Source organism: Phragmites australis, chromosome 17 (assembly GCF_958298935.1).
Source record: "Phragmites australis chromosome 17, lpPhrAust1.1, whole genome shotgun sequence".
Lineage (NCBI taxonomy): Eukaryota > Viridiplantae > Streptophyta > Magnoliopsida > Poales > Poaceae > Phragmites > Phragmites australis.
In genome coordinates, this window is record NC_084937.1 from 15,036,036 (window position 1) to 15,056,175 (window position 20,140).

Genomic DNA, 20,140 nt, shown 5'->3' on the forward strand with positions numbered 1-20,140 from the left:
ATAAGGGAAATTTGCATAAATCCTAACTCTTAGGATTCCCAATAAATTATTAGCATGCATATTTGTAAAATATTTTTTTAAAAAAAAACTGATATAAATATAATCAAGAACACAACTTGCCTTCAATGAACTCAGTTGGATCTTCGAAGTCTTGATTCTGTAGTCCTTCTAACTCTTCCAAAATGTTGGTGTCTACTCGCAACATACGCGAAAAGACAACACATAAACACCAAGATCCAAAAAGGACCAAATAACACTCAACAAACATCATCACACATAAGATCACACTTTTTCGAACAAACCGGCAAAAGAACGGGTCTAAACGGAGCTATGATTAATGATTTATGATTTTCTAAAAATTGAAATAGATCTTAAAAGATTATCTACAGATGCAATAATATTGCTAGGAATTTTCTAGAATTTGTCCAAAGTCATCTATGATTTTTTAGGATTTTTTTAGGATTTTTCTAGAATTTTCTAGCATTTATTTGAATTATAAAACAGAGTCCGGAGTTTCCGGACTAACCTAGAGACTCCGGGCTCAGACAACTCTGCCCTTTTTTCCGGTGTCCGTGAGTGATGGTGTCTGTCAAAATTTGGTTTTAACAAGATACTTTGAGCACTAAGACACTAACAAGACTAAAAAATACATCCCTCTTTATAGTATGACATTCCTAAACTCAAATTTAAAATTAAAATGAATTGAACCCTATGAGTTTCTTCATACCGCTTCTCTTTTCTTTTTGAGGGATGTCGACTTCTTTTAACCTTTTTCAAAGGGACTAAACCTGTTCATAAACTCGATAAACTCATTAGTCCCTTAATCGTTTGTCATCAATTAGCCAAAACCCACAAGGGGCCTAGATGCACTTTTAATCTCCCACTGTTTGGTGATTGATGACAACCCGATTAAAGCTTACAAAGGACAATAGAATTTAAGGATTTTGAATTTTAAGGTATACGGTGAGCTCCCCCTAAATGTGTGCGTTGACTTTAAATAAGAAATTGAGATCAAATGCACATATTCAAAGAAATTTTGCGAGAGCTCCTCCTATATCTTAGAATTCATGAGGTGTAGAAGTGAGTGAACATGTATATTCGTGATGCATATGACAAGATATATCACAAAACCTAAGAAAGAGAGAAACAAACATTACATCAAGCAACGTATGGCATCACACTGGCAGAAATATAGTCTTACGAATTTAAAAGGTTCAACTACAAGCACACCACACATAGTTCAACACAATTATTACAAATGTCTCAAATATCCAACAGAAATGATGAAGGATTTAATAATGAAGAAAGACAGGACACAAGGATTTCTCTTCCCCTTTGGCATCAAGCACAAAAAAGAAAGAGAAGCAAAAAAAAAATTTAGTCACTGTCCTCTTCAAAGTCACCATCGCCATCATCATCGGATCCATCTTCATTGCCATTGTCCAAAGAGCTCGCTTCGGCTTCTTCTATCTCCTCTTCGTCATCAGTCTCCTCATTATCTTGGGCATGAGAAGGACCCTCAGCAGCTGTCTGGGCTTTATCATACTAAGCCCAAAGGGTTCTCGAATTTTGGCTCACTAGCTTCTTCTTCATTTAAAATTGGAGAGCAAGGTGACTTAATACCAAGATGAGTGTGAATCTCCTTTTACCTTACTTCTATCTTCCTCGTCCTTACTTTGGTCTCTCAGATTTGAGTAGCATTGTGAGTGCAAACTCGAAAGATTGCCTTGAGTGCACTTTTTATAAATGACTGAGAGCCACGAGAGGATGGAACACGCTTGGGAGCCATTCTTTGTGCACTTGGAGCTGCAGGTGGAGGAGAGGGAGAAGGAGATAACCAGGGGTCCCCGAATCCCTAGGCCAGGCAAAAAGGTTAAGTCCCGGGAGAGGGCGCTCGGGGCCACAGTCAGTGGCTCCCAAGTACCCAGGTTTCCTGATGATCTGTGAAGTCTAAGTGCCGGGAAGAAAGCGCTCAGGGAGATATATGCTAACCCCCGAGTGCCCGAGTCCCCCGACGACCAGGAAAGCTAAGTACCAGGAGAAGTGTGCCCGGGGCCACAAGCGGTGGCCATCCGGGCGCCCAAGTATCCTGAGGCCCCACTGAAGGAAGTTCCGAGAGAGAGTGCTCGGGGCTGCGTACCGCGGCCTTTGAGCACTCGGTTCCCCGAGGATCCGGACAGGCATGACCGGGAGAGAGTGCTCGGGGAGATGAACAGCAACCCCCGAGCACTCGGTTCCCCGAGGACTAAGAAAGGGCATTCTCGGGAGAGAGTGCTCGGGGATGCGAACAGTTACCCCCCGAGCACTCGGTTTCCCGGCGACCCAGAAAGCCCCTCCAACAGTGGCCCCCCCCACAGGGGCCCACTGATGAGGTGTCAGCTAGTCAAAGGCCTGAAGCCGCATTTAAGAGTGCGCGTGGCCTGTCACCTCTAACTACTCCCGCCACGCTCAGGGTCAGTTCCTGCCACATTCTGGCAGAAGGGCGTGGGGACATTAAATGCACGGGTCCTATCCCGTGCCATCCGGCACGTCTCGGGATAACGTCATGAGGGCCGAGGCATTCCGTCTGCTGCGCTGCTGTGGCAGGAGAACAAGACAGGACGGGCACGCCGGGCCGATCTGCGGCTGCCTGGTGGGCCCTCTCCACGACGCCCGTTGCCAAAGCATTTATGGTGATGGATGACCGGGTGCGGGGCGTTTTTTCCACCCCGGTCACTTCGCACAGAGGCTATGATGACGCCCTTTCCATTTATGGTACCTTGGAACTCGTGCCCTCCCTTTCAGGGCACGCTACTGCCGGCGGGTATTTAAAGTGGCCGGTGGGAGATCAAAGAAGAGATCGGATCGAATAAAGGAGCCCAGGCCGAACTAGAGAAAAGAAGCTCGAGAAGCCCAAGATCGCCAACAGACACCCACAGACCGAAGAACAAGGAGCCCCAGGCTCTAGAATAGACGAACATTCCTGTAACCAGCAACATCCTTGAGAGACATTCTCAGGACATTTATACCATCCACACAGGAGTACGGTGTTACGCCTCCGTGCGGTCCGAACCTGTCTAAACCTCCCAGTGCATTTACTCTTTTCTGCACTAGATCATTTACCCCCGCCAGCCATCGCATTCATATCCATTTATTTCTCCAGCAAACTTATTCAGGATCATCCCCTCGACCGAATCTCTAAAAAGGGGTCCCTCGGGATCCCTGCGATAGGAGTTAACCCTCCGACAGCTCACAATTCTCATTTGATAAGGTTCATGCTTCACTTCTTTGAAGAAATTTTTCTTGGTGATCCTTTCGATCATATACATGATGTAAAGAGTATAGGCACAACTTTTGTTGGGAGTATATGAGGTAGTGTGAATTTCCTCCCAAACAAAATCTATTACATTTAAAGGTTCGCCCATATTAGACATCCGAGCTAGCAGGTTTCTTGAAATACCTTGAACATTTGTGGCATCACCAACTTTGGGATTCAATGTGAGACGAAATAAATTTTTTAAGTACTTATAATAGGGCTTCATCCCTGCTGTCGTGCCATGAATCACCCTTCCATGATCCAAATACATGAAGTCCATATCATCTGGAGGCAACTGATTCTCATTATGGATCTTAGAGTTGTGCAAATCACGAACGTCGAATCCAAAAATGTGAGCAAAGGTTTGATAAGTGATTATGTACTTCTCTCCTTCTATCATCCAAAACATGGATTGATTTTCTTCATGATCATAGGAGAGTGTCACATAAAATTGTGCAATGACTTCTACACTCCAGTCACACTTTAAACTCATAAAATTCTTGATTTTATTTTCTTCACAAGCTGCAATGACGGCCTTGAAAGTTGGATCATTCTTTTTCTCCATGTAATCCCAATCAATCCATTGCATTGAAGTGACAAGATTCTTCTTTTTTAGGATCACGCTCTCATAGAAGTCAGCGTGAAACTCATTCCAAAAATGTGGATCTGCCATGCTCTTCTCATACTCATATGGATCTTCATTTATGTTCTTTTCGCACTTGGTAGCCTTCTTCATATAGTCAGTCATTTTTCTTGGTATTTCATTCTCCGAGTGAACTCTGTAGGGTGTGTGTAGCTTCAGAGGAGCTAACACAATGTTCTCCTCTTCGATTTCTTCTTGTCCGTGGACACTAGAACCGGCATCCACGACTTTCTCTTTTCCTCTACCTGCTGTTACAGGGGTTGTTCCCCTTCCTCTGAAAGTACTTGGTGTACCCCTTGCCCTCATAGCTTGCAATTTAGTCAAACCACGGGGCACATTTTCAAATTGTGCTGGCTCCTCAATCCGAATGCCGCTTGATTCAAAACGCGGAGGAGGAGCATCGCTTTGGCCTTGAGCTTTTGGGTCACTCTTGTGTTTCTTTCTCCTCTCATAGCTATGTCTCTTGTTCCGATCCATCTCAAAGGTCCTGAGGTATACATGAAAGATATATAAGAGAAAGGACAAGAATTGGTTGAGAAAGAATTTAGAACAGAAAGTAGGTTGTTAAGTCTGACAGACCCGGAGTATCTGGGCCAACCCGGATACTATGGGTAGCTCAACCCCGGGCAAGGATTTAGGGATTGAACGATTTTTCCTCCACATTGTGAAACCCTTTCTAGGAATTGATTATAGGGATCATAAGGAACATCTTCACCAAAAGGGATTTGATTCTAGACCAAACTATTGAGAGATCGGGTGAGAAGTACCTTTTAGGGCTAAAAAGGCACGGAGGGTCGATCCGGAGGGAGGGTCGAAGATTCCGACATAGAGATGATGAAGATTTCAAGAAGTTTGCCAAAAATCCTTGGACAAGGCTTCTGATCGACGGAGCTCTCCTCTCACGGAGGAGGGAAGGAAGAAGGAGTGAAAAAGATGGGAGAAAGAAGAAGAAAACGGTCAGGGTCTCCGTATAAATTGGGTAACCTAGAGACTCTGGCCTGACCTGGAGATTCTGGGTGGAGTCTTGAGTCCGAACAGAGAGCCTTTCCCGGAGGGTGACCCGGATCCTTCAAGTTGAGTGACAGAATCCGAATATACCTGGTGGACCTAGAGACTCCGGGTTCTGTCAACTCAACAGAACCAGAAACTCACAGAACAGTGTCAGATTCCGGATACTCCGGCCTAGTCTAGACATTCCGGGATCTGGAGAATTTGCAGATTGGATTAGGAGCTGAGATTCGACAGGAATGAATTATTGGGACAAATGAGACATATATTTACCACTTGTGATCAGCCAACAAACAACATTACATAACTATGATCACAAGTAGTAAATTATGATCCAAAGATCAAAGAATCAAATTTTTCAAAAATAGCACACAAGAGTTTTCGCAAACTACTATCTATAAAAACTATAAATCTACAACAACTAATTGTATGCAATATATCAAGCCACGTTGCGAGAATCTAGGATATTAAGCTCACATCTCAACTCCTAAAACCTTTGCTCATCTAATGGCTTTGTGAGGATATCGGCTAGTTGTTTCTCGGTTCTCACATGGCGAATATCGATATCCCCTTTGGTTGAGTGGTCTCTCAAGATGTGGTGTCGAATGTCTATGTGTTTGGTTCTTGAGTGTTGTACGGGGTTGTTGGCTATTTTGACGGCACTCTTATTATTACACAAAAGTAGGATTTTGGTCATATTGTAGCCGTAATCTCTCAAGGTTTGTCTTATCCAAAGTAGTTGAGCACAACAAGCGCCCGCAGCAATATACTCGGCTTCGGCGGTGGATAGGGCTACGTAATTTTGTTTCTTTGATGACCAAGACACCAAGGACCTACCCAAGAATTGGCAAGTCCTGGATGTACTCTTCCTATCCACTTTACAACCGGCATAATCAGAGTCCAAATAACCGATAAGTTCAAAGGATGAACCTTTAGGGTACCATAAGCCAAGGTATGAAGTATGAACTAAATATCTAAGAATTCTCTTAACGGCCATTAAATGACACTCTTTTGGTGCGGCTTGAAATCTTGCACACATGCACACACTAAGCATTATATCGAGCCTAGATGAACAATTGTAGAGTAAGGAGCCAATCATGTAACGATATACCTTTTGATCCACGGCCTTGCCTTTTTCATTTAGGTCGAGATATACTTGGTTTGACAAATAAAAGTTCATTCCTTAAGTTGTTTGATTTGAAATCCTAGGAAGAACTTTAGTTCACCCATCATTCACACTTCAAACTTCTTGGTCATAATCCTACTAAACTTTTCACAAAATATTTTGTTAGTAGAACCAAATATAATGTTATCGACATATATTTGGCAAACAAATAAATTATTATCGACATTTTTAGTGAAAAGAGTGGAATAAATTTTGCCTATTTCAAAGCCTTTCTTGAGGCATTCATACCATGCTCTAGGTGCTTGCTTAAGCCCATAGAGTGTGTTATGGAGTTTATACACGTGATGAGGACATTTGGGATCTTCAAATCCGGGAGGTTGCTCTATATACACCAATTCGGAGATTGGTCCATTTAGGAAAACGCTCTTCACGTCCATTTGATATAGCTTGAAATCATGGTGAGTAGCATAGACAAGTAATATACGAATTGATTCAAGCCTAGCTACTGGAGCATAAGTCTCACCAAAATCCAAACCTTCTATTTGCGTGAAGCTTTGAGCAACCAACCTTGCCTTGTTTCTAGTGACGATCTCGTTCTCATCTTGTTTGTTGTGGAAGACCCATTTGGTACTAATTACATTTTGGTTTGGTCTTTTCACCAATGTCCAAACTTCATTTCTCTTGAAATTATTCAATTCTTCTTGCATGTCCATCACCCAATCCGGATCTCCAAGTGCATCTTCCACCTTCAATGGTTCTAAAGAGGAAACAAAAGAGTAACACTCACAAAAATTTGCAATTCTAGAACGAGTGGTTACCCCCTTTTGTATATCACTAAGTATGTTTTCCACCGGATGATCTCTTTGGATACTTTGATGAACTCTTGGGTGTGGCACTTGAGATTGGGTTTGAATGTCTTCTCCTTAATCATCAAGAAACTTGTTGAAATCATCATGAGCTTGATCTTGACCTTGTTCTTGATTTTGATCTTACATTGGAGTTGATGTCGATAGCTCTACTTAAATTGATGAAGACGGTTGACTTGGATCATTATTGGCCATATACTGCTCTTGTGACTCTTAAGGTTTGATTTCTCCAATTGCCATCTTCTTAATTGTTTCGCTTGGAATTTTTTCATCACCGATTAGAAGTTTGTAAGCGGTCTTCTTCAAGATCTTGTGGAGATATAATTGGTTGATTGCATGGCAAACGGTATTGACGGCCTTCGCCGAAATTGATCTGATACCTTGTATTCATCAAGCATGGTTCTTGCTGACTCTACGAGAATCCTATTCTTCCTCTCGACAACCCCATTTTGTTGAGGGGAGTAGGGTGCCGAGAATTTGTGCTTTATTCCTTCTTCATCAAGAAATTCGTCAACTTGAGTGTTCTTGAATTCACTTCCATTGTCACTTCTCACTCTCTTGATCTCCACATCGAATTCATTTTGAGCTCTCCTCACTTTTGTCGTGCAAAAAGAATACCCAAGTGAAATGAGAATAATCATCAACAATAACTAAGCCATATTTGTTACAGCCAATGCTTATGTAGGATATTGGTCTAAATAGATCCATGTAAAGAAGTTCCAATGGCCTTATTACCATCATCACATTTTTGGCGGGGTGAGGAGCTCCAATTTGCTTTCCCGCTTGACAAGCACTGCAAATCCTATCTTTCTAAAAAGAAACATTTGTTAGTCCTAAGATGTGCTCCCCCTTTAGGAGTTTAGACAAATTCCTCATGCCAACATGGGCTAGTCAGCGATGTCATAGCCAACCCATGCTAGACTTAGCAATCAAGCAAGTTTTAGGCCTCACCTCATCCGTTAAAAAATCAACAAGATACATTTGACCCTTCAACTTACTCGTGAAAGCTATTGAGGCATCCTCCCTTATAAAAATGGTCACATCCTGATTAGTAAAAAGACAATTGTAACACATCTTACACAATTGTGACACGGATAACAAACTATAGCTAAGAGATTTAACTAACAAAACATTAGAGATAGAATGATCATTGGAGATAGTAATTTTACCTAGACCTATTATCTCTCCTTTTCCATCATCACCAAAAATAATGTTTTCATGTGATCCTCCATTTTCTTCAAACGATGAGAACATGCTCTTCTCTCCAGTCATATGATTTGTACATCCACTATCGATCACCAGAGGAGTATGCCTACAAAACAAGTTTTAAGCCTTTGTTTTAGGTACTCAAATTTGTTTGGGTCCTTCCATATTAGTCACAAGTATTTTTGGTACCCACACACTCTTTTTCACAATTCTATCATTTATGCAAGCATCAATATATAGAGCAACCACTTTACCATGGTGGTTCCTCTTGAGCATATAAGAAGCATAAAAAGTGGATTGAGGTGCATGAGCCTTTTGTTTCTTCACTTGAGAGGTGTGATCCGCTTACTTGCCTCCCTTGATGAATTTTAAGCACTCCTTGACCTTGATCACAACAAGCTCATTTGTCTTGCTTGTATGCGTATCAAATTCGAGGCCTCTCTTTAGCTTATTATCTTTGGCCTCAATGATCTTGTATAGTGCATCCTTTGATTTATAAGTTTTAATGCACCTATACTTGACCAAAGCATTTAGCCTCTCATTCTCTTTTTGTAATGCTTGCAAAGATTCAATGTTAGTAGCACAAGCATTTATATCAATGTTATAGCAACGAGAACAACCATTGCTTTTAGAAACACTAGAGAACAAAGTTGCATCATTAGAGTGGAATGAGCTATTTTTGAGGATATTAATTTGTGCTTCAAGAGTTTTATGACTTTCATCTAAACTTGACAATTTCTCTTGAAGTATAGAATTACTATTCTCAAGACTAGCAATTGAGCCATTGGCCAAATTTAGCTCTTTGGTCAATTTCTCAACCTTCCCCTTTTCTTTAGCAAGAAGTCCTCGAGTTCAAGGTTTCTCTCCTTTTCAAGTATGAGCAAGTATTCTTGCTTCTCAATGATCTCCTCTTGACCCTCTATTGTTTCCATAAGTTCTTTCAATTTAGACATGACATTCTTGCTAAGACCTTTAAACATGCTTTCATTGCAATTATCACTATCACTATCACTACTAGAAGCTTGGGATGTGATTTTACCTTTCGCCCTTTTGCCATGAGGCATGTGGGGTGTCATCGTCGCTCATTTCACCAAAGAGTGATTTTGTTGGTGTAGGGGCGCGAATGGCGATGGTGGCGACTCCTTCATCATTGGAGATCAGAGTCGGAGTTTGAATCCCACTCCTTGCCAATATGAGTGTGACCCGAATACTTCTTCTTGTATGCCTTGTTCTTGTCTTTCTTGAATGGCTTGCTCTCCTTTTCATCTTTGTCTTTCCCCTTCTTCTTGTTAGGATAATCGGCTATAAAATAGCCAACTTCGCCACACTCAAAGCACGCCCTCTTGAAAGTTCTTCTTTTGGGCATGTCTCTTTTGTACTTGCTATATCCTCCTTTCCTCATGAATTTCTTGAATTTCCTCACAAACAAAGCTATATCTTCATCATCAAAGCTTTCATCTTCACTTGAACAAGTTTCTTCAATTTGTTTACTCTTGCTTGCCTTGAAAACTATTTCTTTGTTTTTGGAGGTGGAACTTTGCTTGGCTAAGTTCTTCACTTCATTTGCTTCCTGCTCCATGAGCTCATGAGCAAGTATTCTCCCAAGAACATCACTTGGAGTAAGCCTTTTGTAATCTCTTCTTTCCCGGATGAGGGTGACTAAAGTTGGGTTTCTTGGTGCGAAGGCTCTAAGTAACATCCTCGCTACCTTGTGATCATCAAGTTCCTCACTTCCAAGCTCTCTAACCTTATTGACCAACACCATCATCCGGTCATACATGGCTTGGGGAGTCTCATCATCTTCCATCACAAATCTCCCCAATTCGCCTCAAGCAATTCTATCTTGGATTCCCTCACACTAGTTGTACCTTCATGGGATACTTGAAGTGTATCCCAAATTGATTTGACCTCCTCAAGCCCATCCACCTTGTTGAACTCTTCGGGGCTTGAGGCACTAAGTAGAACACTTATTGCTTGGGCATTTCTATGGATGGCTTGTTCTTGTTCGGGTGTAAGATCAATGTCTTCCGCTGGAAAATCAAGACCTATATACACAATTTTTCAAATGCTCGGATGGAGCGATATTAAATGCATCTTCATCTTGTGTCTCCAAACGGTGTACTGAGTACCATCAAAAAATAGTGTACGCCCGGAAGGCACGGAGATGAAGTTGTTAGACGGGGAATTTAATTTGCTATAATCAAAATTAATTTTAACTCCCTTTCTATCCTTGGAGCCACCAGCTGTTGAAGCATCTCCCGTATCCATTTGTCTTCTCGAACCACCACCCGAAGTTTCACCTTTAGGATTTCTCGGGCTTTTCTCTCTGGATGCCGACATCTTTAATTCCTCCAAGCGGTTAAGCCTTGTAGAAGGTTAGGCTCTGATACAAATTGAAAGTCCTTGATGTCGACTAGAGGGGGGGTGAATAGTCATTTCTGAAATTTAAAACTCTGCAGTGGATCAGACAGTGTCAGGAGACTCTGGCTCAATCCGGATATCAAAGTATCCGAGTTCACCCGGATTATCCGGACTATATAGGAACTCGAAATCAAAGTAAATTTAAGTAAGTCTAATATCGTCTATGAGTTACCGCTGTCTCTATAAGATGTATAAGCTCCTTTCAACAATAACCTGCACTCAAATACTCGCAAGCAACAATATTGAGGCAAATTCACAAATAACAATTTGAACGAGTAAAGTGCAAGAAATTAAATGGAGACAAGATTTGTTCCCAAAGTTCAGCCACCTCACAAAGAAGTACCTACGTCTTCGTTAAGGAGCTCACAAAGAGCTGGGTCTTTTTCAACCCTATCCTCACCCAAGCGACCACAAAGATCGAGCTAGGGCTCTTACTCAATTCATGGATAATACAAACTTTTCGTGGCACTCCACAATGATTGGGTGCTCTACGGGTGACCTCTTGCCATCTAGAAGCACAAAGCTTCAAGAGAAAAGAACGTAAATCGCAGCTTGGCAAGAACTAAAAATGCTCAAAGATTTTGTTGTTGCTCTCTTGCTCTAAATCTCACTCCCCAAACCCTAAGTCTCAAATCTTTGCAAAGATCAAGCACTAGAGGGGTTCGGGAGGGCTATTGAATGCTCTAGAGGGAGTTAGTTCACAGGTAGCTCAGCAGCAATAAATGGAGGGGCTGAAGATGTATTTATACCCTTCCCCAAAAAACTAGCCGTTACTGTGCTTATCAGACAGACTCGGAGTATTCGGGTTCATCTGGAGTCTCTGGGTAGCACAGAAACTCACGCATCTAACCTATCAGAACTAGCCGTTACAGACTCAGAGTATCCAGGCTCACCTAGAGACTCCGGGTAACACTTGAGGAAAAAAATGACTAAAACACTAGTACGAAAGCATAAAGACCCGGAGACTCCAGACCAACTCAGAGACTCCGGCTATAGCACCCTTGGCAAACCGAGGCTCTTTCACGGAATCTCACTTGGAGACTCCGGGACACTAACAGCATCCGGAGTATCCGGGCTAACCCAGAGACTCAGGCTTAGGCTTTGAAGTGAGACAGAGACTCTCTCTCGGAGTCTCACTCGGAGACTCTAGAACACTTACACAGTCCAGAGTATCTGAGCTAAACCAGAGACTCCAGACTCAGGTTTTGAAGCGAGACAGACGCTTTTTCTCGGAGTCTGGAGCACCTAACAGAGTCCTGACTTTTTGGACTAACCCCGGAGACTCCAAGCTCAGACAACTCTGCCCTTTTTTCTGGTGTCTATGAGTGATGGTGTCTCTCAAAATTTGGTTTTAACAAGATACTTTGAGCATTGAGACACTAGCAAGACTTAAAAAATGCATCCCTCTTTATAGTACGACATTCCTAAACTCAAATTTAAAATTAAAATGAATTGAACCCTATAAGTTTCTTCATGCTGCTTCTCTTTTCTTTTTGAGGGACGTCAAATTCTTTTAACCTTTTTCAAAGGGACTAAATCTGTTCATAAACTCGATAAACTCATTAGTCCCTTAATCGTTTGTCATCAACTAGTCAAAACCCACAAGAGGCCTAGATGCACTTTCAAGTGGAGGCGACCAGCGCGGGTCCAATCGGCGGCGTGGCCTCGATTTGATCTACACTCGACTTTGAGTCCTTGGTGCTCCCTACCGGTATCTGGATGAACAAGGGCGGTACAAAGCTTATGGTGAACTCCTCTTCGTCCGTGGCTACGCATGGGAAGAGGAATGGCGAAGGTGTTGGAGTTAGGCTTGCTTGCAAGGGAGGTGGGCAACAGAGGAGAAAGGGGGAGAGATAACTAGGGGTCTTTTTGTGTAGGGTGTCACAGTCCAGTTTGAGGCAGTGCGGAGCTCGTGTTTTTCCACGGCCGAATGAGCAAGGCGGTGGCCAGCGTCCACCAGATTTCATGGGGCATGTGGCTGCGTGGCCGCCGTCCATCCAAGCAAGCGGCCTCCCAAGTCATGGTGTCTTACACCATCTCGGGCTGTGCGTGCGATATAGGTGAGAGAGATAGATGAGAGAGATGAGAGGGAGGTGCGGAAGTCGCTGCGCTTTGAATGCGCTGGAAAGTGGCAGTGACTATGAACAGAAGGAGGGCGAGCTGGAGGTGGGAGAAGCTCCCGGATTGCGAGTCCCGTGCGTCAGTGAGGGAGGAGAGTGGGCCGACGTGGCTGCTTGGGCTCATGCGCATGTGTCGAGACCCACGATGCGGGGGAGAGGAAGGAAGGCTCGGGCGTGTTGGTTGGGCTATCACGTGAGGAGAAAGGGGTGACCGGGCCGGTCTGCTGTTGGGCTAGAACAGAGAGAAGGGACCAGGCCCAGGGGAAAAAAGAGAGGGCGAGCTCGGTTGGGCCATGAGAAAAAGGAAAGTTTGGCCCAGGGGAGAAAATGAAATAGATTTGATTTGGGATTAAATTTAAATAGAGCTATTTGAATTTGGATTTAGATTTGAATTTGAGAGACATTCGAATTCAAATCTCCACTCAAAGAACCATAAAAACAATAAACCAAGAATGCAATGATTCATCTTCATGCAGTGATTAATTTCATATACTATCTCGATGCTGTTTGGAATACTTAGCCAATAATAATATATTTGAGTATACATATACATGTATATATATATATATATATATATATATATATATATATATATATTCAAATATATACTTCCTCAATTTTATGTTATTTTAATTAATTAGAAAAAATTTAAAAGGATTGAGTTTTGTTATAACCGAAATGTTAAAAACTCAGGATGTTAAAAATGCCATTGGTTCCAAAGCCCCCAACCTCTGAACCACCCTTCGCCTTGGTGTAGGGCTGCAAAAGAAGCTAGGGCTTGACAAACTACTCAAGCTCGTCTTGAGAAGTTGCTAATATTCAAGCCAAGTTCAAGTCTATTCCAAAGCTCGTGAGCCTAAACGAGTTGAGTTCTAATAGCTCGACTAAGCTCGTTAACTCTTGCAGCCTGCGTGCACCCTAACTTCCTTCGGCCCAACTCAGCCATACCGGAGATGATGCTAGTGTTCTCCTTCGTCACAAAGAGTCAATACCCTTGTCTTCAAATGAGCCTACTCAAGCTTGTCGAGTGAAGCTCGAGGCTGTCTAAGCTCAGCATGATCTCAGGCTTGGCTTAAGCTTCTATCGAGCTTGAACTTGAGGTGCCAGGCTCGCTCGAGCTCGGCTCATTTATAGCTCTACTTGGGAGCCATTTGTTCGAGCCTCACCCCCTCTCTTCTCTCCGTGAGAGGAGAACAATTAGGGTTTCTTTTCTCACCAGGTGCCAATCGTCTCCTCTTTCACCATTTTGAAAGGGACGTAATTGAAATTTTTTTGTTCATATTCGAAGTTTCTGGTGTTTGAATGCTTTGATCTTGTAGTTGAAATTCCGCAACAATGTTTTTCTAGGCTCAGTATAAGGTTTTGTAATCTTGTTGAATGATGTATAGATTCCAGTTGAAAGTTTTCCAATTGAATGTTCTGAGGATCAAATTGAAAGTTTCTATGATCAAATTGAATGTTCTAGGATTGTGTTTAATGTGAATTGGGGAAGGAATGAAGCTTGAGAGATGGGGTCATCGGGAGATGGCACATGCCACTTGATGGGAGGAGCGACCAGTCCATTTTTCGGATCGTGGAGGGTAACCTCAAAATAGGTGTGCATGCCCTATTATTACCGTTGTGGCCGAGCCTGGTGCACACAGTATGCAGCCCAGGGCTGAGGAGAAGACTCCACTATTCTCAGTACATTTCAGGCTTTCAACCTAATAGCAGAGACCACACGTCACAGCGAAAGCCCAGTAGCAAAGAAACATAAGCCTATGTTGCTCGCCGCTCCTCGGCCACTCGGTTAGCTCTACTGCTTTGCTGCTAAACCCTAGCTAGTTTGAAATTTATGCAAATCAGATCTCTCACCTGAATATGAAGATCAGAATGTGTAACGATCTTAGCTAGGTATGATTAAATTAATGATGTATTTGAGACAATAGATTAGATAAAAGCAAATTGGCATATTTCATTCAAGCTTTAAACAAATCAGAAGCGTCATTTGAACAATACAAGGCAGTTGTAAGCAAATACATTGATCATATATAAAAAGGGCACACTTCAAAATAAAGAGAGCTTCCTGAAGAAACATAATAGAGTATTGACCACATGAAAGCACGGTACTAGGCATGTTCTGACCTCGATCCTGACATGCAAAAAACCGAGTCGTTTCAAGAACCTTCCATCACCATACATTTTATGGACCGGGTTCCTGTGCACTTGTAACTGCTATTGCAACTTAAGCAGTAGCCACAACGTGCACAGGATGAAATCAGCGGCGAGGTCCCACTCGGAACACTGTGCCGAAATTACTGTAGCTGAGGTACTGTAGCAGACGGTCTGGCCTGTTCATTGAGAAAACGGGCGGCCGAGATCCGGTGCCCCTCCATGTCAATGATGGTGGTGGTTCCTTGCACTTGCTGAACAAAATATGACTATGAAGGGCCAAAATTCAAGAATCATGTTCACCGCTGCTATAATTCCTAGCCACATCAATGATTTAAGTAGCCCCATCCTTACACATAGAGGTCGTGCAAGAAGACCCAATTTTATCAGAATCTCCATATTTTTCGATAGTACCACAAGGGGACTCATCACACAGACCGCAACAGCTATGTTATGAGCAACTGGAGCTAACACCGTGTACACGCCTAGTGCAAACGCAGCACTCAAGCTTGTAACTGAACTTGAAATGAAAAGTACGGATGCGTTGAAGTACATTCCTCGACTCTTCAAATCAATCATGGAAGTTCCAGAGAACATGAGACCAATGGTAGCTATTGTGGAACAAATGAAAGCTAATGTGTTGGCCATCACGAATGCATCAAAACCATACCTTCCCGCAAGTGTTGCTGTGCCTCCATTATTGTGATCATCGGCTTTGTAACCACCAGGAATGGCAAAAGTTGCACCAAATGTTACCGTTGCTATTAGAACTGAGCCAATACACTGAGTTTGTGTTGAATCTTTCAACCTCTTCAATTCGTCTTTTTTATAATCAAGTCCCTCTTGGTTAATATGCTTTCCTTGAAAGTGATCCCATCGACAACAACCATACCTAGCGCCACCTCTTTTGAGTGCATTGTGAATCAATGATTCAATGTTCTGCAATAACAAATAAACATACCTACTTGAGATTGAACCACTCAAATATCAATTATTTTATTTGCTTCAGAGGGCCATGCTGTAAAATAAGATGAGAGAATAGATTACCTGATTGTAATTCATTCCTAAGGGAATCTTACATCGTGATATGTCTAGAGGAGTTTGCCCTTTTGCATTAGTTAAATTCAAGTCTACTTGCCGATTCCCAAATAGAGCAGAAAACATTCGAAGACTCCCATCCTGGACAGCCAGGTGCAATGCAGTGTTCCCGTCATTGTCTTGCATATTCAAAATCCAAGCTAATGATGGAGTTCGGCAAGCAAATTTTACTATGGACCGGCGGCCTTTCGCAACAGCAACGTGAAGGAATGTTCTTCCCGTTGTGTCACGCAAACCAGCACTACCTGGACAGTCCTTGAGAAAAATGGCAATGGTCTTTGTCGCTCCAACAGAGGCAGCGACGTGTAAAGGGAACAATCCGCAGTTATCAGGCTGATAAAGTGGTGCTTTGTTAGCTTTGAATACCACCTTTACGTAGCTTTGAATCCGCTTGAAATAGCCCCAAGAGTCGTAACTTCGTCCTGACTGAGATGATATAAAGTGAAGAGGCGTGCTTCCGTTAATGTCAGCTTGTGTGGTAAGGCCCTTGTTCCATTCCAATAGATCTTTTATCATTCCTGTTAATGAGCTCTTTATGTCAGTACAAGCTAAGTGAAGAAACAATAACAACACAACAAAACCTTTTGTCGTACCAAAGTTGGAGCGGGCAACAACTTGTGATCCACGTTACTAAAAATACCTTCGCCTAGCATAGTGGTCTATTAAAAATTTAATTGACTTTGCTATTTGTCTTTTTCGAACTATGTTTCATTCGCCGGTTTTTTTGGACGTTTTCCAGGATCTGACCAGCTTACCCGCTATACGAGGAACCCTCAAAAGCCCACAACTTAGTGGGCCACCTAGAACTCAATTTCTCGTGTGCTCGAAAATCTCTCAACTGCTGTATATAACATCCCATTAGTGCTGATTTAACAGTAATCGACACTGAAGATGTATCAATACCGGTTCTAGAACTCCCGTCAGTGCAGATTCTAGCTACAAACCGACACCGATAGTGATTATCAGTGCCGGTTCTAGCTATGAACCACACTGATGATTGCTACTGTCACAGCTCATCTTAAAAAATACATAACTTTTTCAAATGAAGTCGGATGGGAAAAAACTTTATATAAAAATTATAACTCTCGACGAGATCTACAACTTTGTAGTTATTTTTTTTTTAATTTGAGATGATTTAAATGCCCAAATAATTATAATAAAGTTGTATCATTAGTCGATGATAGCTTACATTAAAAAATTTATAACTTTTTTACGAAGTCGGATGAGGAAAAATTTTATATAAAAAATGTAGCTCTTAACGAGATCGACAACTTTATAGTTGATCACTTTTTTATTTAAATCAAAATAGCTGCACAAATAAATCAATAAAGACTGTCGAAGGAACCACACACATGATCACAAACTAAAGTGTTGGATCTAGTGTAAAACTAGTAGGAATTATTGAAAAAGCCATATATTTGGCCATAAAGATGAAAACTGCAATTTCAAAGATTTTTATCATGAGTTTGGTAACTCGGATTGATGAAATGTCTGTGCAACACTAACTTTCAGATTAAGCACTATGTCTAAAAAACTTTCAGGCAAATCGAAGAATGTCAATTTTTGACAAAAAACTTTAAAGGTCCTATTGAGGATCTTCGGAGCCTTTTGTGAGGGTCAAGAAGTGTACAGGTCTAAAGACCTGCATTTTTTCGGATGCTCCTCCTCATTAGCTTCGAAAGTAGACGTTGGACGTCGAAATCGGACTCCGTATGCAAAAATTATGGTTATTTTACTGAACACTGCACGGATTAAACACAAACTTGAAATACGGAATTTGATGGAGGCAAACCTTATATAACATTATAGAATTCAACGAGATGTACAACTTTATAGTTGATAACTTTTTCATTTGACGTCATTTAGATGTCCAAATAGCCATTCAAACGTTCGGTTAAAAGGATTTATTTTGCTACTATACTGACAAACGGACGATAGATGAGATGGTTAAAGGGGTCACACGCGCGCACAAGCTATAAGGTCTTTATTTTGAGTTTTGGTTGCCGCATGTGAGCACTGTTAGCTCCAACCGACATTGATAGTTAGTGAGTATCAGTGGTGTCGGTTTAAAACCCGTCACTAATAATGATTTTAAACCGACACTGACAGAGTTTCTACAGTAATGCCATGTTACAGTTGCATTGTGCTGCCGAACTAGAACGTAATGTCCAAAACATACTCACATAAATGTCTGTAAACATATGCACACAATTAACTAATGTGTGAGAAAATATATTAGTTGGAAATGAACGAATGCATCTAATGAGTACCTGTCTGTCGAAGAACCGCAGCATGCAACGCATTTTGCCCACATGGTCCAGAATACGAGAGATCATTATCTTCACTCATATCATGTAGTATTCGTGCAATGGCGTCCTTCTCCAGCAGGATGGCGAGGTACAAGGGTGACATGCCTTCTTTAGGAAACATAGCCAATTTTGAATCAGCCAAGAGTAGCAGTTCAACGAGATCAATATTTCCAATGCGGACAGCCTCGTGCAAGGCCGTCTCATTACTCTTATTCTCCTTCCTCAGGAGGTCTTGCACTATCTTGTCACCGCCTTGTTCACGCCTAGCTAGACCAATAAGATGAGAGATCATTTGAGATTTCCCAGCCCTGGCAGCACAATGCAAGGGCGTGTCACCCTTTTTATTTGGCTCGAACAGGAAGCGTTTGTCCATGCCGTGGATGAGGTCAGCACACTTCAAGAATTTCCGGCCTTCTCCGCGAGCGGCCACCACATGTAACGCGGTGTCGCCCTCCACGGTGACACCCTCCAGAAGGGACGCTGCAGAAGGCGCTAACACCATAGCGCCTTCTTCGACGTCAGCAGTAGCCCGCTGACCCAAGTTGTATGTTGCACGCTGGTCAAGAAATTCTTGACTAGGCATCATAGTTGGCTGCCCTTGGGCATCTTCTCCGTTGAGAAGATAATTCAGTTCTTCCCAATTGCCTTTGGATGCGGCTGCTAAAAGCAGGGGGTGCATGTTCGACGCAATCACATCCACCCTTGTGGCAGTGTCCCCTGTTGGAGTATTTGCCACCGTGGACAAGCTAGGGGCCTCGTCGTTTGTGGTGGATGCCATCGCCACCGGCAACTTGCAACTCTCCCTTGCACTTGTTGGTTACAAGTTTGTTGTTTGATAATGTATAAGCACAGGTTGTGCATCGAAGGCCGATCTAGCGACACTTATATATGCTGCACCACCGAATATATTGGAGGCCCTGCTTTTCTTCATGTGCCTTTTTCCTTTTGCCAGGCGAATCGGTTCTTGGTATATCATTACTACAGAAATGGTTATCAGTGTTGACTTAAAAATATCATTAGTGATGGTTTTTAACCAGCACTGATTACTCGGTATTGATAGTCACAGACTATCAATGTCGATTTATTAACTGGCACTGATAATGAGTATTAGTGTCAGTTTATAACAAGTAATCGACACTGATACTCAACTATCAGTGCTGATTTTTTATACAAACTGGCACTAATAGTCTCTGTATCAGTACCGGTTTTTTATCATGAGCCGGCACTGATGGCCCCTTCCTATGTACAGAGTCTAGCCGTTGCTGACAACAGCACAAATAATATCACATACAGCAAGATAAACATCCATTCAAGTTTCACATGCACATATAATTATCTCAGCATATATAATATCACACACATACACAATTCATTCATATCTCATCTCATTCATGCATATGTAACCATGTTATTTCACATGTCATTGACTATAGATCATAACTAATACAAGTTTGCAACAAAAGTTCATAATTAACAGAAGTATGCAACAAAAGGTAAGAAACGATGTCATTCAATTGTTCTTGTTGACCAAGACTATGAATAACACTTTTTGCCTTGAGAAGAATCAAATGACGAACTCCACGGGCTAATTGAAGCGACGGCTTGCGAACAACACCATTTGAAAACATGGTACTACCCGGACTCTGGAATGACTTGATCATTGATGAACCCGTAGAGTTATTCCTGAATTGCGTTGATTCTCTGCGGCATGAGGATACATGTTTCCAGCTCATGGTCCTGCAATTACCAGAATTGAAGAAATCAATCTATTTGAACACAAGTAGGAACTAAAAATTAATCATCAATATGTATACCACTTACCTCAGCTTTGGTAATGGTAATATAATTATTTTTTATCCATCCATACATGAAGTTATATACATAGTAGCCACATAAA

At 42.0% G+C, this 20,140-nt stretch overlaps 1 protein-coding gene across 1 annotated transcript; it reads right to left on the bottom strand.

The window, feature by feature from the left end:
* Positions 1 to 14,774: 14,774 nt before the first annotated feature.
* Positions 14,775 to 19,072, bottom strand: LOC133896903 (protein ACCELERATED CELL DEATH 6-like). The gene is made up of 3 exons (XM_062337538.1): positions 18,205 to 19,072; positions 15,884 to 16,452; positions 14,775 to 15,775 (listed from the first exon to the last, which is right to left on the bottom strand). The coding sequence occupies exons 1-3, from the start codon at positions 19,019 to 19,021 to the stop codon at positions 15,062 to 15,064; spliced, it is 2,100 nt and encodes a 699-aa protein (XP_062193522.1). The 5' UTR covers positions 19,022 to 19,072; the 3' UTR covers positions 14,775 to 15,061.
* Between the last annotated feature and the right edge of the window lie 1,068 nt (positions 19,073 to 20,140).

Bases quoted from the DNA above. Each gene is read 5' to 3' on its own strand.
- LOC133896903 (XM_062337538.1), bottom strand. From the start codon at position 19,021: ATGGCATCCACCACAAACGACGAGGCCCCTAGCTTGTCCACGGTGGCA. The intron at 16,453-18,204 runs GTACTCATTAGA...GCTCATTAACAG, and splicing joins TGCGGTTCTTCGACAGACAG to GAATGATAAAAGATCTATTG. The intron at 15,776-15,883 runs GTAATCTATTCT...TTGTTATTGCAG, and splicing joins TAGGAATGAATTACAATCAG to AACATTGAATCATTGATTCA.